Consider the following 25,701-nt stretch of genomic DNA (forward strand, 5'->3'; position numbering starts at 1 on the left):
TATGTTATGATGCATTTGATAGATCCTGAAAGACACCGTCAGTTTTAAAGACATAGCCCATAAACTTTTCTTAGTGATGAAAATGAGCTCCATAATGGTCAGAATCCTTTGACTATGCAAAGAGATTGTATCAAACTCACAACATTTAAAAATTTTTCAAATGTATTTATTGCACAATTTTCAGCTCTGCATAATATATTCCAGAAAAGGAACTGAGAAAGAGGAGTCTTGCCTTGCTTGGAATACAGAGTGTATTAAGTAAATAGGGAAGTCTCAGACATGGAATTGCAAAGTATTTTGCATGCATATCATTGATGAAGACATGCACACAGAATAGGTAGGAGCTCCCCAGGAAGATTCAATTTCGTCTTTCTAATTACTGAAGTGATTGCAATTGAAGTGGGAGGCAGCAACAATTTAAAGTGAATTATTAATTAAAACCCCCACCTTCACTTTCTTTAACATCTTCCATCTAACATCTGTGAATTATGTCTGTGAATTAAATCACAATGCATTCCTTAAAAGTAAATGAAAGAAATAATGTTGTAATTATTGTACAAATTAGGAAAGTTAATAATGCTCCCACCAAGATGCCAGAAGACAAACACCTAAGTGACCTCAGATGAGACTTGTCCTGGCACTTGCTGGTTTCAGTGACTGCATGTTTAGGTGGCAATAGATGTTGCTTGTTTATAAAAAAACAGTGTCCATTTCCATACCAAAACAGCTATCAGTTACCTCAAAAAAAAACAAAACAAAACAAACAACAACAAAAAAAAACAGATGTGTGTAGATCACAATCTCTCTCTGAGACAGAGAAAATGTATAGCAATTTGAGCATATGAAATTTCCTAGCTCTAGATCCTGTGCCTTAAGTCTCTTCTAATCTTAATAGCAAATGGAAAGGGAGCTGAGTGAATGTAAAAAGAAAGCAGGAAGAGGGGCAGGAAAGAGTACAGGTCAGCTCAAGACCAGACCTTACCATGAGCTCTCAGTAAATATGCTTGTGAAAAATGCAGCTGGCCAACAGGACTGTGAATCTGTTTTCATACATTTGTCTGCCAAAGATAAAAGGGAATGTCTTCTATTAAAAATGTTTTGGTAGAGATTTTTCTTAAGATGACATCACGCTGCAACTGCTACCCCTGGATCTCTATTACAATGTGAGAATGTCAGCAATTTCCCTTGATGCTTAGAGTTTTTAGTAAGTCAGGATTTGTTGCTTTTATCTAATAGCAACCTCTAAAGCAACATTGTCATTATAAAAATGTAATTACATGGAAAAGGCTTGAGAAAAAAATCAGAGAAGACAGATTCAGAGTCTGATACAAATCTCCAGCTGACATCTGATATTTGATAAATGATTGAAAGATGGTCAAAAAATGAAAGAAACAGTCAAATGAAGAAACAAAACAAAACACGTTCCCAGGTGAGGAGCAGAAATTCTCAGAGATTATAACACTAATAGAAAACAGATAGAAGACATTCATTTCCTTCCTGGATGTATAGTATCTCTTATTATTAATGTTTGTTCTGAAAGTTACAGAAGTGCATTTTTGTAGAATCATAGTCACTGAATCATTAAGACTGGAATAGACCTCTAAGATCATCCAGTGCAGCCCAACCCATCCCCACCATGCCCACTGACCTCTCCCTCAGTACCACATCTCCATGGTCCTTGACAACCCCCAGTGATGGTGACCATCAACCGGTGTGATTGGTGGATTACAAAGCGAGAGCAAGACTAACAGAAAGTGTTGTGTGTGTACCGAGGTGCAGTACAAGCGAGAGTGTGGCGTAGAGATAAGAGGCTGTTTAAAATCCTACCGAGCACTTCTGCTGCTTTTGCTGTATTTGCAGTAACCAATTCAGCAGTCAGAGCACAGAAGGATTTTTCTTTGTCTTGTGAAGGAACGAGCATTTCATAAACGTAATGGTGTGATTTTTACTGAAGGAGGAACCTACTCACCGGTGTTTGTTGAGCTTTCACGCGCGCTGAGAATACAAGTAGTTGTTACCGTAGCTGTTTCACAGAATAATATGAAGTAGCTGTCTACAGACATATTTTTAAACTGAGCAGAGGTTTGACTGTTTTGTAGCTGTAAAAATGTTTGTAATTCTGCCAGAGCGTTTCCACATGTGCAATGTCTCTCTAATGTCTCCTTTTCCATATTCATTCCATGTCACAAATATCTCCTTTCCTTCCCCTTCCTTCCAAATGTCACCAGACATTTGCTATGTCTGTGTCTGCTGAACACTAAAGACAGTACCAGATTAGAGATATTTGACTGGGGATATAATTTATTACCTTTAAAAGTCCTTTTATTGAATAAATTTTCCTACTGCAGTATTTGATTTTTAACACCTTTGCTGTGTCTGACCCCCAAAGGAAACTTTAAGAACAGCCTAATAGAAACTTACTGTCACTTAGATAAGAATTATTGCACTTATTTTTTCTTGAGACAGTGGACAATGTACTGCCATGGCAATTGTGGTCCACCACAGTGTGCAGACAAACAGCATCTTGGCTTGGAAAAAGGTCATTGGTGCATCTGTGAGTTTAAGGCAGGCAATATGTGAATGTTACTCTGTGTGAAAATTTCTGCTTAGGCAGTTCCTTGCTAGGAGACCACTTTTGTGCAATCACTCTACCTCAGGAGTACCCCTGCTGAGCTCCACTAGGAGCTTTCAGTGAGCCAATGGCATTTCTGAACAACCTAAAGTTATAAGGAGACATTGCCTTGCTATGAAGCATAGAATCATCAAGGTTGGAAAAGATCACTAAGATCATCTAGTCCAAGAGTAAAGGTTTCTTCTAGGCAGTTTGTGAAGTTCTGTCTGCATTTAGACATATCTACTAGTGATATACTACAATAGTATCCTGTTAAACAGAGAGAGATCAACACTTTTCTTTCTCCTTTGTTCCAAAGTCGTTATGCAGTGATTTATACTTCTAGTTTATTTACATTCTGAAATAAAATCTGGGAAACATTGCACATGAAATTACCTTAGTGCTAAAACCTGAAGTGTTTATAGTTGATAAAAACCTAAGTATACTGTATAATTAAAACAATTATTTCATCAACAGCTGTTTTTTAAAAATTGTTTTGCAATTAGTGCCATTGAAATAGTTCAGTTTTACATGCATTTAATTTCTGTTTTTGTCTTATTTTTCATAAAAGGCAAAACAATTTAACATCTGTAATTATAGTTGAAACAATTAGGGGTATGCATGATCAGATTAAAAGTCTAAAATAAATCTTCTCATACTGGTAGGAAAGCACAAGAGAATATACTGTAGTAGATAACTCTGTTAAGGCTAAGAACATATGGATATGTTTACAGTATTTTCCAGTTTCAGTGATAATGTCTAATGGTATGTTCTCAGAGTTGGAAATGGAATGTCTGGACACATACCTTCCACTTGCTCATTGGGTAGTACAATACTGCTTTATATATTGTAGGACTGCGTCCCTTGTTATAAATTTATAACTTTGGTTTCCCTTCAGTCAGATTTTATAAAGACAATTATTCTTTGTTATATTTCTCTGGTTTAGACACTGGCCAAGGTATTAACTTTGGTTTGTGAAAGAGGTTTGAGAAGATAATATTTTTATGTGCACAGCCCCAGGAAGGCTGATGGAAAAATGAGAGTAAATCCCTGCTATGCTTTTGAATTCATGCATTCAGCCATTCTAATGTTCACTATACTGAAACCCATGGGTGGATCATCTCTTTCCACCAGTAACTTTGTGGAAGATAGCTGGGAGAAAAGGAAAATATATATTTTTTAAAAAAACATGTATCTACTAGAAATGTCATTAGATGCGTCCACTAAAGCATAGACACTCTCTGTTGACAGGGTGGGTCTCTGTACAGTCCTGATCAAGATGACTCTGTAAAAATGCAAGCAATCAATGGATGTTTCCATTGGGAATATTTCTTAAGAGAAACAAAGTCCAACAGATAGGAAAATCATATTATTTCATTTGGTACTGGAACATCCACTTCTCTTTCCCATTTTTGATCTGGCATGGTGGGAAGAAGTTGTTATTCTTGCAAAATAATTTCCCTCAAAGCTCTCTTTATAAGGGGAGGAAATGAAGTTCATCTGCTGTTGGCTCCACAGGACACTGAGAAGGCAAGGAACAATTTAATAAGTCTAGACAACAGAGAGTCATGCAGCAAGGACTGCTGATCGTTTTGTACTAAGCACAGGAGAATAGCAGAGAAGACCTTGTGCAACCATGAATTGAAAAATTTCAAAATATAAAGAGATTTGTCACTAATTGAGGCAGCAACAACCACAGTGTACTACTTTGTGTTCAATATCTTGTTCCTGTTTGTATGCTCCTGCTGCTGACACTGGGTTTTGCTGTTTTTTGGTTTTTGTTTTTTGTTTTTTGTTTTTTTTATATTAGATTTCTGGATAAGTTATTCTAAATGGGGTATAGTTCAACTACTTTGTTTTATTTTGTACAGGAATTACAACTTAATTTTGATATCTTTTGATTTATATAAAGTTCTATAAGTAGTATCCAAAATAGAGGAAGACCTTTTTGTAGGCAGTAGATTTTCTGCTTCCTTTTTGTGTGTCTTTTGTTTATATTTAAATGTTAAGCCTCAGGTTTTTTCTTTTTCCAATTAAGGGACAACATTAATCAGGCCTAATTAAATAAAGTTTATAGTACATCACTAAGAGTATTAGTGAACGTACTTGCAATGCGAACACACAACTGATTTTCTTCAAAGCTTTGGTGACTGAAGTGCAAATAGATGGGGATCTGAAAATATTTCGTGTTTACAGCTTCAATTCTAATGGGATATATGTCGATTGTTTACAGTCTACAAACCTAAAATACAGATAGATTGTTGACTTCTTTTTTGTTTTTCTCCTCTAGAGGCCTTTTTGTTCCCTTCCCTTCCCTTCCCTTCCCTTCCCTTCCCTTCCCTTCCCTTCCCTTCCCTTCCCTTCCCTTCCCTTCCCTTCCCTTCCCTTCCCTTCCCTTCCCTTCCCTTCCCTTCCCTTCCCTTCCCTTCCCTCCCCTTTCCTCCCCTCCCCTCCCCTCCCCTCCCCTCCCCTCCCCTCCCCTCCCCTCTCCCTCTCCCTCTCCCTCTCCCTCTCCCTCTCCCTCTCCCTCTCTCCCTTCTTTCTTTCCTTCCTTCCTTCAGTTTCTAGAGATAATTTATTTACAAGACAGTGTAGAAATCCATATTTTCAGATAATTTGTTTCACATCCTGAAATTGCTGAAATATCTTTTCAGACCTCTTCAGTTTGTCATGTTGACAGAAGAAATCATTAGCAAATTATAAGTGAAATATGTTCATTTTGAATAATTGTATATATTATTGACTTTCAGCAAGGCACTTTGACTTTTTCAGTGATTGCTCTCATTTATGTGTATTTTTCCCAGTGCTTTACTGCTATGGTTCTTCCGCTGCTGATATCCTTCCAAGTCTCTTGCCCTTTCAAGATTTCTCCTCGATTCTGTATTTTCAGAGCTTAAGACATGAATGATTAGCTTACCTACTCTGATGACATGTTTATCGAACTTTCTTTACTTTCACTGCATTTTGTTCCTTAATTTGGGCTCTCCACCCAGGTATTAACTTTTTCTTGCTGAAATAATGAAAGAGGCCTTTTAGCACATCATCTTTCCTTCCTTGGAACTTCCAAAGTGTAATCAAATCGTTTCCCTTTGTGTTACCTCTAACTTGGAGGGCCTTTCTTATTTTAGTGAGTCCCACATTATGGTTCGTAAACATGTAACTTCATATTTGGCTCCTAATGACAATTATCTAACAAGAAATGTTATTGAAATGTGCTCCATTTAAAAGTCAGATTTCTGTGAATGCCATTTTCACCACTGCTGACTGTTCTGTTACACCTAGCCCTACCTTCCCACATTTCATCACAAATATATTATCAATGGCAACACTGAAGAACTTAGGACCCCCAAGCTACGTGGTAAAAATACGTTATACAATAACATTTCCAGGTTACAGCTATTTTTGCAGATATTAACTTTGTTTCCTCCTTTATCCTCTTTTACACCAGTTTCACACAATCTGTGCAGTGCACACTGTTTTATTTATTTACTGATTTGACTGCTCATGTTTCTTTTTTAAAAGTTCTTGAAGAAGGCCCACCTGCAATATTGATAACTGTTTGGACACATCTCCCATTGCGGATACTTTCCAGACCTGGATGCCAGCAAGGTGCCTAAAGACACCCAAAAGCAATTTGAGACCATTGTCCCCATTACAAAGACCTAATCCACCTCGATATGATTGATCTCTCTAATTTGGGCAGCCTGTTCCCACACACGTAATGTGCCTCTCAGTCTTCACTTCTTAATGTTCTCTCTCTCTTTCACACTTCTGACTGCAATTTCACTCATTTCAGAATATTCCCAGGTTGCCCCGTGCTCCACCATCATGACTTTCTTCCCTGTACTATTAGCTTCATCTACCCTAATGGGTTATCCTTCCTGCTATGCTCATTCTGACTCTTTTCTCATGAATATTTTGTTTTTCCCATTTGAGATAATGCACATTCTTCCAGTGTTTTTAAATCACTGTACACATTAGTATTTCTGCATATATTTTTACAATTACCTCATTGCAATTTCAAATAATACTGTGTCTAATTCTCTTACGTTATTCCATTTCCTAAGGTTCCTATTTCTATTTAACTAATGCTGTAGAGCACCATGTTGGTCAGAAAGCTCTGTACTATAATTGGGTAACAAATTATTGTTTTTTTCTTATGTGTTCACTGAACTGGTTTTGCAGATCTTTCAGCTCAATTCATTATGATCAAATGGAGAAGCATTTGTTTCAATAAGATTTTAATCTCTAGGACTATATTTTGCATCAGTGACTTTTCATTGTTAATTGCTTTCTTGTCCTCCATTAAGGTGTTCTTGCAACTGTTCCGTCTCAACTAAGCTCTGTCTGCACACACTATTTTAAAGAACTTTTTTCTGCTCTTTCAATAATACAACCATTACCTTATTAATCCAGCAGTCTGGTTTTGGTGTATTTTTTATCCCTTGATGCTGATAAAAAGTGTTTAGAATCCTTTCTCAGTGGAATTTTAGAAACATTTCAATTTCTTCTCAGATATGTCAGAATATAGAATATAAATTGTATTGTCCTATAGCACCAATTAGTAGCGCCAGGACACCTCATCTGTGCTGGATGTTTGTAAGTGAATTGCATTAATATTAATGATTGCAAAGGATATGAACAGAATTGAGCACAGTCCAAATATCTCATAATCTTTCACTGAACATTATTGTATTAGAACTTCTGAACCTGCTGCTACTTTAAGCTCGATAAATGGCATGAGAAGCATGGACTTCAAACAACAGTTTTAAATATGCCTCCGATTTTGCGTGTCAAAATAACCAAATCTGTAGGTGAGATGAAATGGGTTCTCTCCCTTTTCAAAAATCAATTGGTGGTGAATTTATTATTTTAACACAGCTGACAGAGAACATACAGAAGGAATTCAGTAATGAAAAGCATTTGGGGGTTTTGACAGGTCTTGGCTGAAATGAAGTCCTTTGAGACCAGTGTTTGGAGGCAGAGGTGAAAGTAGAAATTGGTTTACCTGAAGATCTCTGTATATGGAATCTAAATTTTCAAGGGAGACTGCCTGCCAGTGTCAGGGCTTATCTTTTGACACATCCAGCCTGAAATCTATCAAAACCTGGAAACTTCTTGACTTTTCATTCTAACTTCTGTATGTGTGATTTCCTACACAAAACTTTGTTTCTGTGAGTAGTTAAAGTTTCTCAGAATCGTTGTGCTAATGTCATAACGGGTCAGAACTACAGATCTTTTTTGGTGTAGGTATTCTGTGCTTACCTCTGAGCATGAACTTCTTAAAACAACTCATTCTAATGGAATTCAGCATCTTCTGCATTTATTCAGTTTCACGGTAATTTAGTCTATTTCTCTCGGGCAAATATTTTGATTAACGCAGTCTTATGCTCCATAGATCAATGCAATGTATATATTGACAGTTTTAATGTAAAATAGTAATTTTATTTTTACTTGTATTAGAATTGCAAGGCCAGTGTTGATGGTCATGAGTGAGGTAGGTTGTGCTCTTTCTTGTATCTCATGAGTATGAGGTCTGTTCAGTATAAGCTGTGTAAAAGAATGTCAGAAACATTGAGAACTGGAACAGAGAATGAGCAGTGATTTTCAGAACTTTTATTGCCTAGCAGGTTATTGCCTAGAGGAAAAACCTAGCTAAATTTCCAATTTCAAATGCAAAGCCTGACTTGGAAAGTTAGGGTTAAGGTCTGAAAGCACATTTTTGAATATGAAAATTTAAGCATAGTGAAATGTTTTTTTAGATTGTAGATGCTTTTGGTGCAGCTCATGTATTGCACCTGACACAGTGCGGCGTGCATCCCAAACTGGGGTTAACAGGGGCTGCAGAAAGATGGCTGAGAAGCAGTAATTACTGCACTGAAAATGAAAATGAATACACCTGGCTATTTTGAAGAGCCATTCTATCCATGCAAGCTGTTATATATAATATGAATAAATACGTTCTGTATAGTTTTGAATATTATTTTGAAGAACATGTAACCTAGTAATTGAAATCTGTCTAATAAATTTGGGTGTGTTCTAGGAATTTTTCATAGCACCCAGACCATTCATGGAATTACACCCTTAAAAAAATATAATCTGTTATTTTCAAATCAGACTATATCTATATGTATCTATTCACATTTAAATATATTTACATGTATAGTATTTACTGGCTTAAAAAGCTCAGCCATGTATATTTGGTGCACTGGAGGCAGAGCCAAGCCTGAAGCTCTCAAAGCTGAGTCACACTAGATGGCACAGTGATGCACCATGTTTATCCCAAACTGCAAAGCAGAAGATATTACTCGTGTCTGAAAATGCTAAAAACAAAGCATGCTATTATGCTATCTCATGCTGTCACCACAATGTCTTGCGTTAGCTTTTGAAAATATAAAATGCAAGCAAATGTTTAAAAAACCATAACCTCCCATTAGAGGTTGGAAGTGCCAGAGAGTTCAGCAGGAGTTAAAGATAAATAGCGAGTAAAAGGTGTGATCTTCTATAGCAAGGAGCAGCAGATGAGCTGCATTCAGGTCAAATAGATTCTTCACGAAATGCTGTGACATTTATTTTCAATATTAAAAATTCAAATGCAAATGTTTAATATATCTCATATAGTTCTGCTCTTTCTGCAGTCCTGGCACTGATGCAGTTTTGCCCTTAGTCATCTGGGGATTGCTTTTCCATCTGTTTTGATCACATTGTGCTTCTGCAATATTCCCACCAGTTATCCTAAGAATTCTGGTAGCTGAATCTTACTTATTTCATCTGCCTTAGAAAGTAAAATATCAGGAGGGGGACTCTTGAATAAAACTGCAGATGAGAGATGAGGAGTTAAAAAAAAAGAAAGAAAGAAAGAAAAGAAAACAAAAACAATCTTACTAGCATCTTTAATGTAAACAATGGTATTTATGAGGATTTCACCAAATGTCCCAGAAATTGTAGCACGAATGTATAGAATTCACAGCCAGTATCAGACTTTTCCTTTAACGCAATTGAAAACATTTATCATTCTCTTAACACAAGGGAAAGAAAACAGTGCCAATTCACAAATAATACCTCTCATGATTTAATATTGTTTTGTCCCCTGCGATCCTAGAATGATAAATGTTGTAACTTCTTTTGTCAGTATCAGAAACACTTTCATATCTAGCATAAAGGCTCATTCATTCTATTCATATTGTTATTCCTTCCCACTTCTTTTTTTCCAAGCTGTTTCAATATACTTTTTACCAGTAATATTGTGAGCTTTTCTGTGGTCATTCCAAAGCTCCACAAGTGATGCTACTAGTTTAATTTCTATTTATTACTAGTTTTTATTGTTGTTATTTATATTCTTGAGGATTTCAGAGGCTTCACTGTTGTTTGGGACCTCAGTACAAGGTGAGATGTACAAATGTGTGTGTAATCTAACCTACAGAATTGCACGTGCTATGCAACTATCAGTGGTGTGTGGTCCTTTGGGAAGCCCACAGGGACAGAATGCGTACTCAGTTGCATTTTTTCCCAATGGAGGATGGAAGGAAAAACTCCACAGAGGGGGCAACACTTTTTGTCCCATGGAATTTCTATGATGTTTATTCCTGAGTAGATACTGTGACTGGTCAATGCCTATAAAATTTATATAGAACATATCAGTCATCTGACTTGAAATATCTGAATCTCCATCCTCAACACACATAGCCATCACTAATCCTTTATGTTTTTGCCTGGTTTTACAATCTTTTGATAACTCACTGAATATCTCATTTCAGAATGTTTCTTCAAAAGTACTTGTCCTTTGCAAATAAAAAAGGAAGAAAAGCAAGTAAGCTATAAGCTGTTTCAGTAGGGATAACGCAATGTGCTTTGGGTTTCTTGCCATATTAATAGAGGCACATCAAAGATGAGAAGTTCAATAAAAATGTGCACTAGTTAGCACACAGATTTTAAAATCTTTAATGAATATATTGTTTTTAAAGCACATGTGGGGCTCAAGTAATGAAATAAGACAGCTCTTTTTAGATTATTCACAAATTACTTCATCACTCTTGAAGGAGCAATTAGATCATAGTTCAAATGTGTACAGTTATTTTTATCTCTCTTAGTAAAGAGTGGATTTTTCTTGGAAAAGAATTGACCACTAATATGAGAAGTCAGTAGAAGTGCAAGTAATATAAATAAAGCCTTTTAAAGCCTGCTGTACTACTACCTCTTTATGCTATTGCAATCCAAAGAGATTTAAATAGGTGGAAATGAATTAGAGACATCGTAGTAACAGTACTGGATTCACAAAGAGAATTTCTCATTATTGGAAATCCAGGTAGAGTAACAAGTACTTTGTAAAGGCAGCTAAATACTGAGGTGACTCACACTTAATGGAATGAGAAGTGGAGATTCTTGGACTGAAGAGCAGTTTGGAAGCAAGACAATGTAAAATAGTACAGAGAAAAGCAAGGAATTCTATATATTGAAGTCATATCAAACCCTTGTCCAGGCAACCCCGAACAAATACAACTCCCATGTTCACACATCTGAACACAAGCCTTACAGAGGTTTAGAGAAGTACCTCTCACTTCCAACCACTGCCCATTTCATAGAATCACAGAGTCACAGAATCACAGAATGACTTTAGTTAAAAGAGACCTCAAACATCATACAGTTCTAAGCCTGTGGCAGTGAACATGGTTGCCAGCCACTAGATCAGGCTGCCCAGGGATAATCTCTTGTATTACCAAATCTTATACGTTTCCAAATCCCATTCCTGTAATTTTTATTTTATTTTTTTAATATCCTTTTAAGATTGAAACAAGGTGCAGTGTGCCACTATTTCCATTGTTTGCACCTACGATTGTGTCAAGCTTCTGGTGAACTAGTCATAAGCGGGTAACATGCTTTCCATTATAACCTTCTTTTCTATTCCTTATGAAAATTGTTGTTTGCTTATAACAGCTTCAGAGTCTCTAGTGAATGGTGTCTAATTGTATTGCTTTAAAGTTTTATATTTTATCTTTATAACTTAGGATAATTATTTATAGTTGCAAATCATAATGTAGCAGTATTATGGGAAACAGAATGCTGGCTTGGATTGTGAAGGAAAGAGCAGATTTGGTGTTTATTGCATTATTATGTTCCTGAAGGCACTTCAGAGGCTACAGAAGAAAGCAACTCAAATTGTAGCTGTTCTCAGAATCTAGGATAGTACAAAACAGATTTCATTCTCAACACACTCTTGTGCCATCATCAGTGTATGTACAGCCATTAAAGTATAATTGAAATACAGAAAATCAGGAGATGAGAGCACTGAAGCCAAGTTTTTCATATGTGATCAAAAAGCATATGGGAAAAAATAGAGGGGGGGAAAGGGCCACAGTTAAATAGGAAGTAGAAGACAACATAATTTCTGCTTTTAAAAAACAGATGGGAGTTTTAGATAAAATGCAGTAAGGGAATTCTAATGTCCTGCTGAAGGTTTATTTCTCCTTCATTGTATAGTAAAAACTTCTTGAGAATACATAAATGAAAACTCTCTTTTAATCACATCCTGGAAATACAAAGCCAGCATGGTCATTTATGAAATACTTTACTTTTAGATGAAAGTAATGTGAATAAGAATGCATACAATTGCTATAAATCTTGCCAGTCAGCACAAAGAATCGTTCTGGCATTGAAAAGCTCCAAGCAGAAAGTAGCCCTTGTTATCTCATCTTCTCCCTGGTTTCACTTCTGCCACTTCCTACTCTGATTACCAATGAGCAAGGGCAGATGAAGAAACTCTTCTATACCTGAATGTTTATTCTCATTCAGGACACCTTCTAGGAATTGACTTTGCTAAAAAAGTGACTTTATGGGAACTTCTGGATTGTTGTCTGTCACCTGATTTCTACCTTATTCAATAAAAAATAAAGGACTTTACCATGTTTGTTGGATGAAATGGTGGTGTACTCATCAGGCTGAGATTTATTCAAAATAAGGTAAACAAGACATTGAATGCTACTTGTCTTTTGGAGAGTGAGTACACGTAAAAGAAGGAAACTGTCATTATCTTCTGCCCATTTTCTAGTTTTTCTCTCCAGACCAGGAAGCATGCATAGGGCATGTAATACATTTTCAGTGGTACACCAGCATGGTATTAGTATTTTGCAGTTTCAGGCATTTGCTCTATCTCCATGTGTCTTGCAAAGAAACTGAGTTCTGATGGCATTGTTTTATTTATATTTATCTATATTGACTGTTCAAAATTAATGGTATGTAATCAATTGCAAACAGGCTATTTGAAATGGAATCTTTTTACCGTATATTTTACAATAACCAGTTGCAAGTATGTCTGTCATGTTGCTTGGTAAGGCTACAATACATCATGTTTGGGGTAGTGTAGAAGATTCAGGAAGAATGAATGAGTAGCCATATAACCTGCCTATATATATTGGAACTCCTCTCAGAATTATCCTCTTTCAGTGCTGCACAGGATTCTGGTAGGGCTGTTTCTTTAAAATCTTTTTGTTGTTTTTTTGTGGTGGTGGTGGTGTTGTTTACATTTTTATGACTTGAACTTTTCAGCCTTTTACCAAATTGTCTGCTTATTTCTGAAGCTTCCTGATTCTTGGGCGTTAACATGCCAAGCAGCCTTATGTTGGGGATGGTGGTGACCCTGAAGTTGTCTCTTAGTGATATTTCAAAATATGTTAGAATTAGAATTCAAAAATTCTAGGCATGTTTTCTGTCCTGTTGACTTAATTCTGTTACACTCCTAGGATCATTTATTTTGTCAGAGTGACGGCTGGCAAGGTAGCTGGAAATGTACTGAATGTCTAATTGTGGAAATCAGCAGAATACTGAAAAACTGGTATTGTTATTTGGCCAGAACCAAATTACAAGCCAAACAGTGGTTAGTGCAATGATATATTGCGGCAGTATGTTGGCAATGGAAAACAAGTCAACCTTGGAAAGCAGAAATTAAAGTGAGAATTCATTATGGGAAAAGCACTGCAGATAGCATACTTGCTTCTGATTAATCTTTTGAGAACCCTCTTGAATTTCTGGTGAACTGTAATCATTTGTTTGTATAAACATATTCATCACTTTCTGGTTTAAATAAAATTTTTGTCAATGGAAAAAAAGCAACAACAAAAATAAAGGTGCAAGAGTGAGAAATAGCAACACACAGCATCTTTGAACTTTGCTGCTCTTATCTTCTTCCTTAAAAGTAAACGATAGTGCAAATAGTACTGTGTTATTTCCAGTGGGAACAGAATTGGCCTCGGTTGGGCCCTTAAACCTATTGTCTTTAAGGTTGAGTTTTTAGTCTTGAGGAGAGGTCTGGTGTCAGAGCAGTAGACCGCCTAGCAGAGAAACAACAATGAGGGGAAGAGTGTAAGAGTAGTAAAACTGCAAATCTAACAATATGTGTTATCACACAGATGGAGCATTAGGGAGGTATTCACAAAAGCTGAATTACACCTGGCAAAGTTAATCACCCCAGATTTCCTCTACAGACAGGAAGAGTTCTGCTTTAAATCACCCTCTGCAAATAAGGCCCCTCTGGAGAGAAGCAACCCCTCATGAATCTCTCTGCCTTGTCTCCATCCAACTGTTCCCTGATTGATCAGTTGTGCCTGAAACTTTTTTCTTCCAGACACTCACACACATGTACGCAGGTTTTCTGATTTCTTAATTGCATGAAATGATAGCACTGTATGATCCAATACGCTCTGTGTATACAAATGGTAAATCTTTGTTTTGCAGGTGTTCAGCCTATTCAGAATGTTTAGTAAGGCTGTAGCTTTCATCACAGTGGTTATGCTGTCCAGCATGCATGAATGGATATGGTTTAAAAAGATTTAAAAATATAACTGGGGCTCACAAATTTTTACAGTTCTCATGTCTTCAACGTTCTCTGATTGGCATGCAGGATCTCAATTCAGTGGAGATTGCTGAAGGTAGAGAGGGTAAAATAATGCTGTGGGAATAACCTCAGCTATAGTGGAATGAAGAAGGCTTTCACAAAGCAAATCACAGAATCGTTAAGGTTGGAAAGGACTTCTAAGATCCCCAAGCCCAACCCCAAATCACCCCTATAGCCCCTAACCATGTCCCTCAGTGCTACAACTCCATGGGTGGTGGAGCACCCACAGGGATGGTGACTCCACGCCTCCTGGGCAGCCTGTGCCAGTGCCCAATCACTCTTTGAGAGAATTTTTTTCCTAATCATAGAATCATAGAATCATAGAATCACTAAGGTTGGAAAAGACCTAAAAGATCACCCAGTCCAACCGTTCACCTATTCCCAATAGCTCCCACTAAACCATGTCCCTCAACACAACATCCAGTCTTTCCTTGAACACCCCCAGGCTCGGTGACTCCACCACCTCCCTGGGCAGTCCATTCCAGTGCCTGAACACCCTTTCTGAAAAGTAATACTTCCTCATGTCCAGCCTGAATCTCCCCTGCCGTAGCTTGAAACCATTCCCCCTGGTCCTATCACTAATGACAGTAGAGAAGAGGCCGACCCCCAGCTCACTGATATCCAACCTGATCCTCCCCTGGCTCATTACAATAGTAATGCTCATGAACTAATCCCACGTAAGTCACTGCTGTGATAACAACTTCTAAACAAAACCAATTTGAATTTCATTTCTATTTACCAAGGTATAACTTAAAAGTAAAAAGAGTTCAGTACTCCAGGTATATCTCGAAGTATATTTTTTTCTCTTCTACAGCAATGGGTTTACAAGACCAAATTAGATTCTGGCATGATTAATGCATCTCACCAAATTCTTGCAGAGTAGCAAATTAGTTTATAGTGATTTTCTTGAAAACAAATTAAACTGCTGCAAAACATCACAAGAATGGAGATGTTTTTCATAACATAGGGAAAAATGATTCAATGGAAAGGAGATGTAATCAAACTGAAAATTTGATAGTTTTTGTGAAAAAATCCAAGTGTTTCAAATATTACTGTCCACGACAGAATCCTGTGTAATTACTTCCATTTTAATATTATGTACTGTATGCAGTGGGAAAGCATTAAGGAATTAACTGACATGAAGTTTGCACATGCTCCAAGCAGAATATTCCTTTTAACTATTCTTAATAGCTAACAGTCAAAAGCATCCTCCTTATTTTGCTAATAGGTTAAAATAACAAAAATTTTGTGAGTTACAGGTGAATTCATGTATTTAATTGATAGCTTCCTGAAAATATTATGTATTCTATTAATTCAATTTTTTCCTTTAACTATAAATATATTTGGATGCTGATAGACCTGTTTGAGACTCCAACATATATTCAAGAAATGCAGGACACAAAGCCTGATTATATGCAATATTATTTACATAGTAATTCATGCATATTTTTAATGTAAAAATATTATTTGCTAACGATGTTTTCCATGGACTTATATAACACAAGACATGCTGAGAAAGGCAATGGGATAGTTAGGAATGTTCTCAGATTTCTGTAATTGCCATTTGTGGTCAAAGGTCCAGAAATTATAATGGGATAACAAAATAATGGTGTAACAATTTGTTAGTTGTCTGTTACTAGTGCCAAAGTAAAACATCTTAGATAAAAGCATCAAGCAGTTTTAATTCTATGGGCTCTGTTATTTTGTGAGAACATATTTCCTGACTAAATTTGATGCCTACTTTATTAATTGAATTTAGTACTGATAAGTATTTCAGCTTTAGGAGATATTACTCAACTAGTCTAAATTTAAGCATTTCCCAAGCCTATTTTAGTATTTAAAGTGAGTCAATAAGAGGTTTAGAGAACCTTTTATCTTCAGTCTCAGCAGCCAACTACAATTTCTTTTTTATTTTTTTTTTCACTGTGTTTGGAGTCAATCATATTCTTAATATTACTGGGCAAATTTGTGACAAGCTTTGCCAGAGACCCCCAAGGAAAAAGATCTGAGAAATATGTAATAATATACTCAGTAATCTTTATAACTATTGTAGCTTAAGGTATGGTTTCCTTTTCAAATTTAATTTTTTCCAAAGTAATGTATCAGAGATCTCAAAAAACTATCAATGGCTCAATTTCCTTTTTCCCTTGTAAAAAAAAAAAAACATGTATTTGACTACCCATCACCAACAGGGTAAGTTACTCTAAGCTTCATTTACAGTCCAATCTTATGTAATTTATTTCTCATTCTCTTGAGATTTTCCATTTCTTTTTTTTTTTTTTCCTTCAGTTTTTCCACTATTTACCCTCAAATTTATGTAAATGACAACATTACCCTCTGGTCTTGCCTATGTGTTCTTGCCCACTGTGGACTCTTTTGCATCTCATTTTTAGCAGCTCTATGTGCTCCTTTTCCTATTCTGTCAAATGTCATTATTAATGTTCAAGACATTTCATGACTTATCATTCCCCACCTACCATTTTTACATGGTTTCAAATGAGAGTTTACTTCCCACATCAGTTCAGCCATGACCTTCATCTTCCTTTTCCACTATTAAGCTCATTTCTCCTTTCTTCTGTGCTGCCATCCCTGAACCTTGTGCAGGCACATGGGTGTGATGATGCATTCCAACAAACTGCAGTAATCTCATATTATCATACAGTGTTATTACATTGAATTTTATTACCTTATTCATTATAATCTAAAGACCCTCGAGTTCAGACAAGTGGGTGAGAGAAAGCAGGTTAACCAAAATGGTATTACACCAATCTCATCCTACCGCTGAGGGCCCTCCAACACCTCTCTACATCTTCTTCATCAGAACAGTATTTGTTTGCCCTATTGAACAAACAAAACCTGCCCCAAAGGGATATGATAGCTATCTCACATTGGAGCAGATTACCCTGCAGTACACACCCCCTGACCTGACAGCCGTCCTTGGGGAGTCAGCATGCACCTTGGCCGCATCATCAGTCCCCATCTGTCCACAGCAAGAGACCAATCAGCACTTGCTGTCTCAGCTACCAGCTGGATGAATAGTTTTAAGGCACCAGACGTTCTGCAGACCTGGATAACAGACTAAACCAGAGATATGTCACACTGAAATGGAAGGGAGAACTGCCTGACTGCATGCAAAAAATCACTGCCGAGCCCTCGGAAGACAAATATTTCTCACAAATATGTGGGGCCATTTCCTTTTCAAAATTAGAAAAATTTGGGAAAGGCTGAACATTTCACAAAAGATAACTTATTGTATAGTCTGCATTTCCCACAAAATGACAGCAAGTAATTTATAAGTCTATTCTGGGAATAGGAGTTTCTTAGCTCCTCATAGATACTGTTATTACTAAATACCAAGGGTATAATACAAAGGAGCACAGCATCTCCTCTCTACTAGTGTGTGCCTATCCATGCTACCATTATTTTGTTTGTTATTGCTGTGGTTTAAGCACTGTCTCATATATTACTTATTTGATTAAGTTATATGAATAAGAAAAGAAAAACGTATGTCCTGGTCCCTTGGCTGACTTCCCATCTAGCAAAAATTATCATTGAAAAAGAAATGATGAGGTTACTTACCCAAAGTAATTTCCTAGTTAGTTTTGTTTCTTTCATATATCTTTCTCATAGTAAGAGTAGTGTTAAATACTAGTGTTATACCTATCCATGAAGCAAACAGAAGAGAGGCCCATAAAAAGACTGTGATGTTGAGATGCTGTCAGTTTGTTCTTTTAAAAAATTCTCATTTCAATCAAAAACATTGCAGTATGAAAGTTTATGCAGATATTTACTCTTGGCAGTTGCTTATGATGGTTGCTCTCTGTGACTAAGTCTGTGAACTCCAAATATTATCTAGACACACCAGCTAGATCAGGACCCTCAGATCTGTGTGCAGAACTGGACTGTGTTATAACACTGAAATGAACTCAGTTACACTGTGGGCTAGAACTCCATGGCACCTCTGGCCAGTGTTGAATTTCAGGTGATTCAACTATTCTTTAAGAAAGTAATTACTTGAGTATCATATCTCTACATGTGTAGGCGAATGTTTTGTGGATCATTCCTTCTGCTCCGTTTCCTCGTGACGTGCCGTTTGGCTAACTCCTCTCATGGCTTGCTCTATTGCACATGCATGTATGTAGCATAAACAGTGTTGCAGGCTTTTCAGTCATGAAAATTAATCACAAGTTAGAGCATTTGAAAAAAAAAAAAAAGTTTGGTTAATAAGAAAACAGGAAAAGTACAGAAAGTTCGAGAAAGTATGGATTTTTTAATCAAAAAATTAAACTGAATAAGGACAGACTCGCTGTAATGTCATGTATACAGTGAGAGAATTGTTTTTGTTGGGTACTTAGAAACATTTGCCAAATAATTACCTTTTTGAAAGTTATATTCCTCTACCATTATAACCACGGTAGTGACTGAATATGATTCCTATGTAGAATAGATGCTATCCTGGAATGCATCCACAAAGGTGATGGTGAATGTGATCTATTTCATCAAATTCAGAAGTAGATGATAGAAGACTGCATTTTTAACAAGGTATTTTTGTATATAAATGTGATTTATACTTATGTAATATATAGATGTGTACTTATAAAAAGATCTTTATAGGCTTGGAATGATAAATTACAGGCCTCATAAAAATTCCCCACATAGTAACTGGTAGTTTTATTGAGATAAGCATAAAGTTGTGCTCACTGTGTGCGATGGTCATCTACGTCAGACACTCGAGCTTGTAATTCTCACCACTTGCTCAGAATGTCTTCAAGCTCTTTAGATCCGTTTGGTGCGTTCATGGGCAGTGCAGGCAATGCATTCTACACAATGGAGAAACATCACATAACGGATCATTTGTAATAAAAAGACTCTGTCCACTATTAGGTGAGCAGGTACAGGAACAAGTTTTTGTAGAATCAACAAAAAGGCAGCGATGCAAACATTGCTGATTGATGAAGAGTGAAGCTATTAAAATATTACTGCACAACTTACAATTTCAGCTTTAAGTCTCGCTTTGGTAGCCGTCATTTTGTTTTCATTATTTAAGGTCACCTTAAGCAATGATTATAATATTGGTTAAAATATCAAACAATTCTCATTGATCTACTTGAGCTGTAGTTATTTTACTGCCTTCAGCATTGTGAATGTTCTGATTCCATGTGACAATGAAAACGTGGAGAATTTAATCAAGTGAAGGCATCTATCCAATTATTATCTCCCAATAATACATATTTAAATTGAAAAAAACATTTCCTATTACCTGCCAAACCATGAATCTGAGGTCATTCTTTGTTCCCTTATTTTTGACAAAGTAATAGGAATAACTCAATGCTTTTCTCATTAAAATGAACAATAGAGGAAGAAAAAAAAAAAGTTTTAAATATGCAAGGCAGCATGTAAGACTAACTTTTTCAATGTTGGAGTTTTTTCTACTTTTAGAGATAGTGTAGCCTCACATCAGTTCAAATGTAGCTGTATAGAATCAGAAAAAAAGCATTTAAACATCCCAGCATGGGTATTTCCATTTAAATCTGATTACAGTGAAATAAAACTGTAGCTATTAAAGGTTTAGAAGAACTACAAATACAAGCAGTAAAAGAAGACAGTTAGTAAATGAGGTAGTAAACCATTTCAGTGGGGCAAACAGTTTATAGCACTCAGCCTTCCTGCAGCAGACTGTGCTATTCACTACAGACCCGTGCACTGTTCCCTGAACTGCACTTAAACCTGCAATTAACCTTTCACGCCTAATGAAGCTGTTTTGCTGGAAAATTAAAATATATAGTATCGCCTGTTTTTACAGAGACTGGGAGGGGAGTATCTCAAAATGAATGACTTTTTCTGATGCTTTTGTTTAAATGCAGAATTAAAATGCTGTTTGTACATAAATCGGGAATGCACTTCTCAAGGCAATCTCATTTGATGTGCTGTATTTCATTCCTGTACTTATTAATTGTTTTGCGTAATTGTAAAAAAAATAAAATACATTCACACATCAGTAATTTTATGATTAGATACTTACTTCTTGAGAATAAACTACCACCATTTAACTTCCATTAGGAAAGACAATAGTTCTGCTAGCCATAACCAAGTTCATATTACATTTTGTGGTATTTCTCTAATTGTGGATGCAATTGTGTCTTATAAAAATAAACTTTCCACTTATGTATTTGACTGGGCACACTTCATAATGATGTTTCCATACATATCCATAAAACAAGCAAGAAAGTGTTTTAGCTGCACAGAACTAGGTCAGGTTATTTCTATAACATTTAGTAGAAAAACAAACTAAGCATAAAAATAGATGTGGTTCTGTAGGTAGACTTAAATTTTTACTAGTGGAGGTGATCCATTGATTCTGCGTGTAGAACGCTTACTGATTCCACTGTTCCTTTCTGCCAACTTGTTCAGGATCTTATCAGAAGCAACTAGAAACCATGTACTGCTTGTGAAAATACCAGTTTGGTGGTAGGTAGGATGTTTATATGGAGACATTTGGGGAATATGGGTAAATGAATTAATTTATGAATAGAGGCAATCGATGTAGAGCACTACACAGGATTTACAGTTCCAGCTCAATGAATACAAAAGTTTTTGTGTTCACTGTTTAGATATAAAATCTGGAAAATAAAGTGAAATTGTTTGTTATTTTTCTGTGTGTGTGTGTGTGTGTGTGTGTGTGTGTGTGTTGTGTTTTTAATGAATATTTAAACCACATCATTTTTATCAAATTTTCTATTGTATTTTGATGCAAATTCTGTTTGCTTGCAGTGTCTGTGCATCAGCTTGACTTGGTAAATGAAATTCCTTTAGACCGCCAGTCTGAAATAATTAATCGTTCCTGCAGTTAATTGTATTGCTTTGATAACTATGCAGGGCTTAGAGAACACAATAAATGAATTTCATCAGATGATTTGTGTGACGTTTGAAAAATGATCTTTTGGAGTGACCTGATTTTAATGGAACTCTAACAGCACGCCAGTGTATTCCAGTGCGCAGCACTGGATTTAAAAAAAATATATAGTTTTTCTGTTCTCTTAAGTGTTATGTAAAGTGAGGCTAGTGTCATTCATTCAAGCACATTTTTAAATATCTTATAAAAAATGTAAAGCCTGTTTTCCTTATAACATTCATTCCATTTAGTATTCTCCCTCCCTAAGCCCAGAATCATGTGTAAGCAAGCATCAGAATTAAATTTTCTAATACCAGACACATCTGATATTTTAAAGGTGCCGTGAAGATTTCAAAAATTATGTCTACTAGAAAATGTGTCTGTATGTAAGAAAAAAGACTTTTCTTTAATTAATCTTGGCTCCTACATATCCTGTGATAACTCTTGGTAGCATTTTACAGTATAATGCTATGAATTTTCAAAAAGCTGTCTGCACATTAATCATTGCAGCTTTTCTGAAATAAGAATGATAGTGTTACCATAGGCAATAGCATAAATTCTTCAAGATGGTTGAGAGACTAAGATGTGTTGGGTGCTATGGAGAACCAGCAGCTTCTTTGCCTATATTATGGGTATATTTAAATGTGTGTTGGTAGATACAACTGTCATAGTTTTATTGTGGCCATAATGGAGTACAATGTATGAATGATATGAGTACACCTAATCCATTTCATTGAATTGTCATCTTTGTGAATCAAAAATTTTAGAGCTGCCACTGATTAAGCATTTGAGTAACTATCAAATGTAAGTGCAAATTCTTATACTACTCATTTCCTAGGCATACCTGTCCATACCCTTTGCAGTACACTGTAATACTCTGCTAAGGTTGTAGCAGCTCATGAAATATTGACAGCCACAGTTTGGAACAGCTTTGGCTGGTTGGCCACATTTAGACTCACCACAGACTGACACCATCGCTTTTTACTCTCTATTCATAAGCTTGTGCATTATGAAAGATTTTCATATGTTTCTCTGCATGGTAAATACAAAGCTCTTGGGGCTGAAAGGTGCATATATTGCAAAGGGAAATACTCAAGAGTAAAATTTTGTACTAACTGTTCTCCATTTTACTTTTATTTTCAGATTTTATATCTTCATCCATTTGTAAATGCAAAGCACAGATATTTAATCAGAGAAAATCTGTGTCAGAGTTCCTGGTCCACATAATATAGAAAACATTGACAAAGAAAGGTGAAGCTAATATCACACACAAAAATCAAAGAGACTTAAATGGAACTCAGTTTTCCCACTTCCCAGTCTGGTCTCTTAGCTGCACATTTTTCCTTCTCCTTTACTTCACTGTAACTGTAGCATTTCAGAAAGTGAGAGCTTGTTATCTAACTCTTAAATAAAGCCAGTCCCTTCTGGGAAAATAAAGAAACTGTGCACAAAAGGAACCACCACAGTGCTATGGAAGTCTTCTTATGAAAGCTGGGCATTAAATGTTGTTTTCCCTTTATTTGTCTTACAGGTCTTGCAATCGCAAGTGCACTGATAGACATTTCACAACAGAAGCCTGCGGAGTGTAAAGATAAGAGTTCAGGAGTCAGAAATAGAAAACATCATCTTTCAACACGTCAAGGAACTTGTGTCTGAAATTCAAAAACTGCAATTGTATATTCTGTAATGTTTTCTTTTTAAATGGCTTCCATTGAAAGCTATACTACAGCCTCAGTTTTTATGGAGGCAAAACTATGAATGAATATATGAGGTACTCTGTTATAGTCACACAGCCTACTATACCCCAAAGCAGAACAAATCTATGGTAGGTATATCTGATGAGCTTTAATAAAAATAATTGAAATTATTATGTCAACAAAACATTAAATAAAATACCTAGCATTCCTAATCCTGAACATATCAGAGCAGAGAAAATCCTGGAACAGAACTAGGAAAAACTGTACATTGTTTTGTAATGTAGAGGGAAATTGTATAATTGAAATTTAAACAAATTCCATGAAACTAAAGGACATTTTTGTATAGCTTTATGTAACAATGAGAATTGTACAGTTCTTTCCTTGTAATCGGCATTAAGATGTCTTTCCAGTAAGCAGGAACTACGGAGGAACATTTGGATTTAGGTGTTCTTTTATCATTGCCCAAAGCAGGTAAGCAGCAGAGCTCACATGGGACTTCCACGACAGCTAACTCATTAGAAAAATTGGTTGAGCATGGGGAAGTTTCTTCTTCAGTCAAGTTTGGCATTTTTTCCAAGAGTCTCCAAGTTTAGCTTGCTTTTACTCTACAGTAATGTAGAGGCCTCATTTCAATATTGAAATTATCTAGTGTCTATGAATTGTCCTCACCTCCAAACAGAAGAAATGAATCCCAGGCAGCACTTGACCTTTGTTTAATAGACCAGTATGGTTTTCTGATAGTTTTGTTCTCCCAGCTGCAGAATTTCATCTCAGCCTCTTTCAAAGCCTGTACGCCAAAATTAAAATAAATAATTATTTAGAAATCCAAGTTGCTTCCAGCAGTGGTTCTGAAATTCAGCATCCAGGATGGATCCTCACATAATCAGTACTCAGAAAGAGAAAGAAAGATGAAGGATTTTCCTTTTTGCCTGTTGTGGGCTCGGTCACCACAATAGATAACCTAACAAACAGTTTTAATGGCCCTTGGTCTTTTAATTTACTAAAATTCATGAACATAAAAAAGTAAGCGAATGCTAGGGGGTAGGTAGCAGACGTGTCATGTTCTCATTTCTGCACTTCACGTTGACAGCAGTATAAAATGAAACTAGTAGTTTTGTATGAGCTTGTTGAAAGTGTAGTTTCTCAGCTCCAAATTTGCCACCATACTAGTACAGAAGAGCGATACAGAGGTATAAATTCTTCATGTAATGATAGACTTTTGGTAAATATGAAAGATATAAAAAGATAATTGATGTTTACTACTATATCTGTATTTTTCATGTTCTTTTTATTTCAGGAAAATGAAGACATTTTACTGTTTATAGTTGACTACATAGTTACTTGCATGCCATGGTGGTGCAGTAGCAGTAATAAAGCCCTGTTGTGGTTTGTGTTTATTTTGTAATGCCATTCATATCTTGAAGTACTCAGCTTAATTTGGGTGAGGACTAAATGTAAAAATAACTATAAAAAGGAACGATTGTACAGTGTGTAGTTATATCTTATACAGCAATATTAGGTTGCATCTAACCATGACTGCTCTATTGTTTTGATAAATTATGCACTTATGAATTATGGTATAATTATTTCTTATGCTGGCATGATTGCTTCAGTACTTTCATATGTTAAGATTATTATCCTAAAATAATGCCATCACAATCTTGTGACTTTTATTGCCTATTCTGCCCTCAGTCTCTTGTATCTTAAAATTTAAAAAACTCCTTCTTAAAGCTGCTATTGGGAACTTTCAATCAATACTACTATTAATATTGTGGGGGAAAAAACGGTCCTTTGTAAACAACCCTTTCTGTCAGTTTTCAAGTTGATCTTTTCAAATGAATGCAAGACAGTGGAACTGGTTTATATACGACGTATACACTTATGAAAAGGAAAGAACCACTTGTCTGGAATATTTTCCAAGCTCTCTATTATCCTCAACCTAAACATTTGACATAAGAATTATACAGTGTGTGTTTTGTGAATGTACTGGAAACCACAGAAAGATCATTTCTTCTTGTAGAGCGGTTTTGACTGTACTCACAAAGGATTACATTCCTCTGTATCTCAACCAGAGTTTGACAATTGAAAAGGAGATATGAATTTTAAAGGGATTAAAATATTTTATTGCAACATTGAAGATGGGCAAATATTAGTCTATTTTATTGTGTTAACGGTTAAAAATGTTACTTTATTGTACAAGAAAAGCATGTTTGTCGTAAGCTCATTCAACATTTTCATGTATTCTGAGAACGTTTTCTCCTCATGCAACTTTCTTCTTCTAGGGCCCCTGATTGCATGCAGATTAGTAAAGACATATAATAAAATATAAAGAGAGAAATAGTTATATAATGGCCACATTTAAATACGAGAAGTTTGCCAACATATCTTAAACCAGTGTTTAAGAGTAACTTTTATTGCTTTCTATTTTAAAGGTGTAAAAATAATATGATATGTCTGATATCTTGATTTTGACAGTTGTTGTCAGCTCCTAACTCTTAATAATGACCACTGCACATCAGATGAGATGTTTTATCAACTGTCACATTATGATTGCTTCACGAAAAAGCCAATTTTGTTAAATCCTGCTTTCCAAGATTAACTTTTGACCTCTTTC

General features: G+C 35.9%; 1 protein-coding gene across 3 annotated transcripts in view; it reads left to right on the forward strand.

Annotated features, from left to right (window-relative positions):
• The window catches only part of ATRNL1 (attractin like 1), a 424,497-nt gene extending 399,273 nt beyond the window's left edge, over nt 1-25,224 (forward strand). For all 3 annotated transcript variants that reach the window (XM_048944556.1, XM_048944559.1, XM_048944560.1), the window contains one exon: nt 22,922-25,224. In XM_048944556.1, coding sequence (XP_048800513.1) covers nt 22,922-23,046 — 125 coding nt within the window. In that variant the 3' untranslated portion in view covers nt 23,047-25,224. The remainder of the gene's footprint in view (nt 1-22,921) is intronic.
• Nucleotides 25,225-25,701: the final 477 nt, after the last annotated feature.

The sequence above is a fragment of the Lagopus muta genome, chromosome 5 (assembly GCF_023343835.1).
Source record: "Lagopus muta isolate bLagMut1 chromosome 5, bLagMut1 primary, whole genome shotgun sequence".
In the NCBI taxonomy this organism is placed as follows: Eukaryota; Metazoa; Chordata; class Aves; order Galliformes; family Phasianidae; genus Lagopus; species Lagopus muta.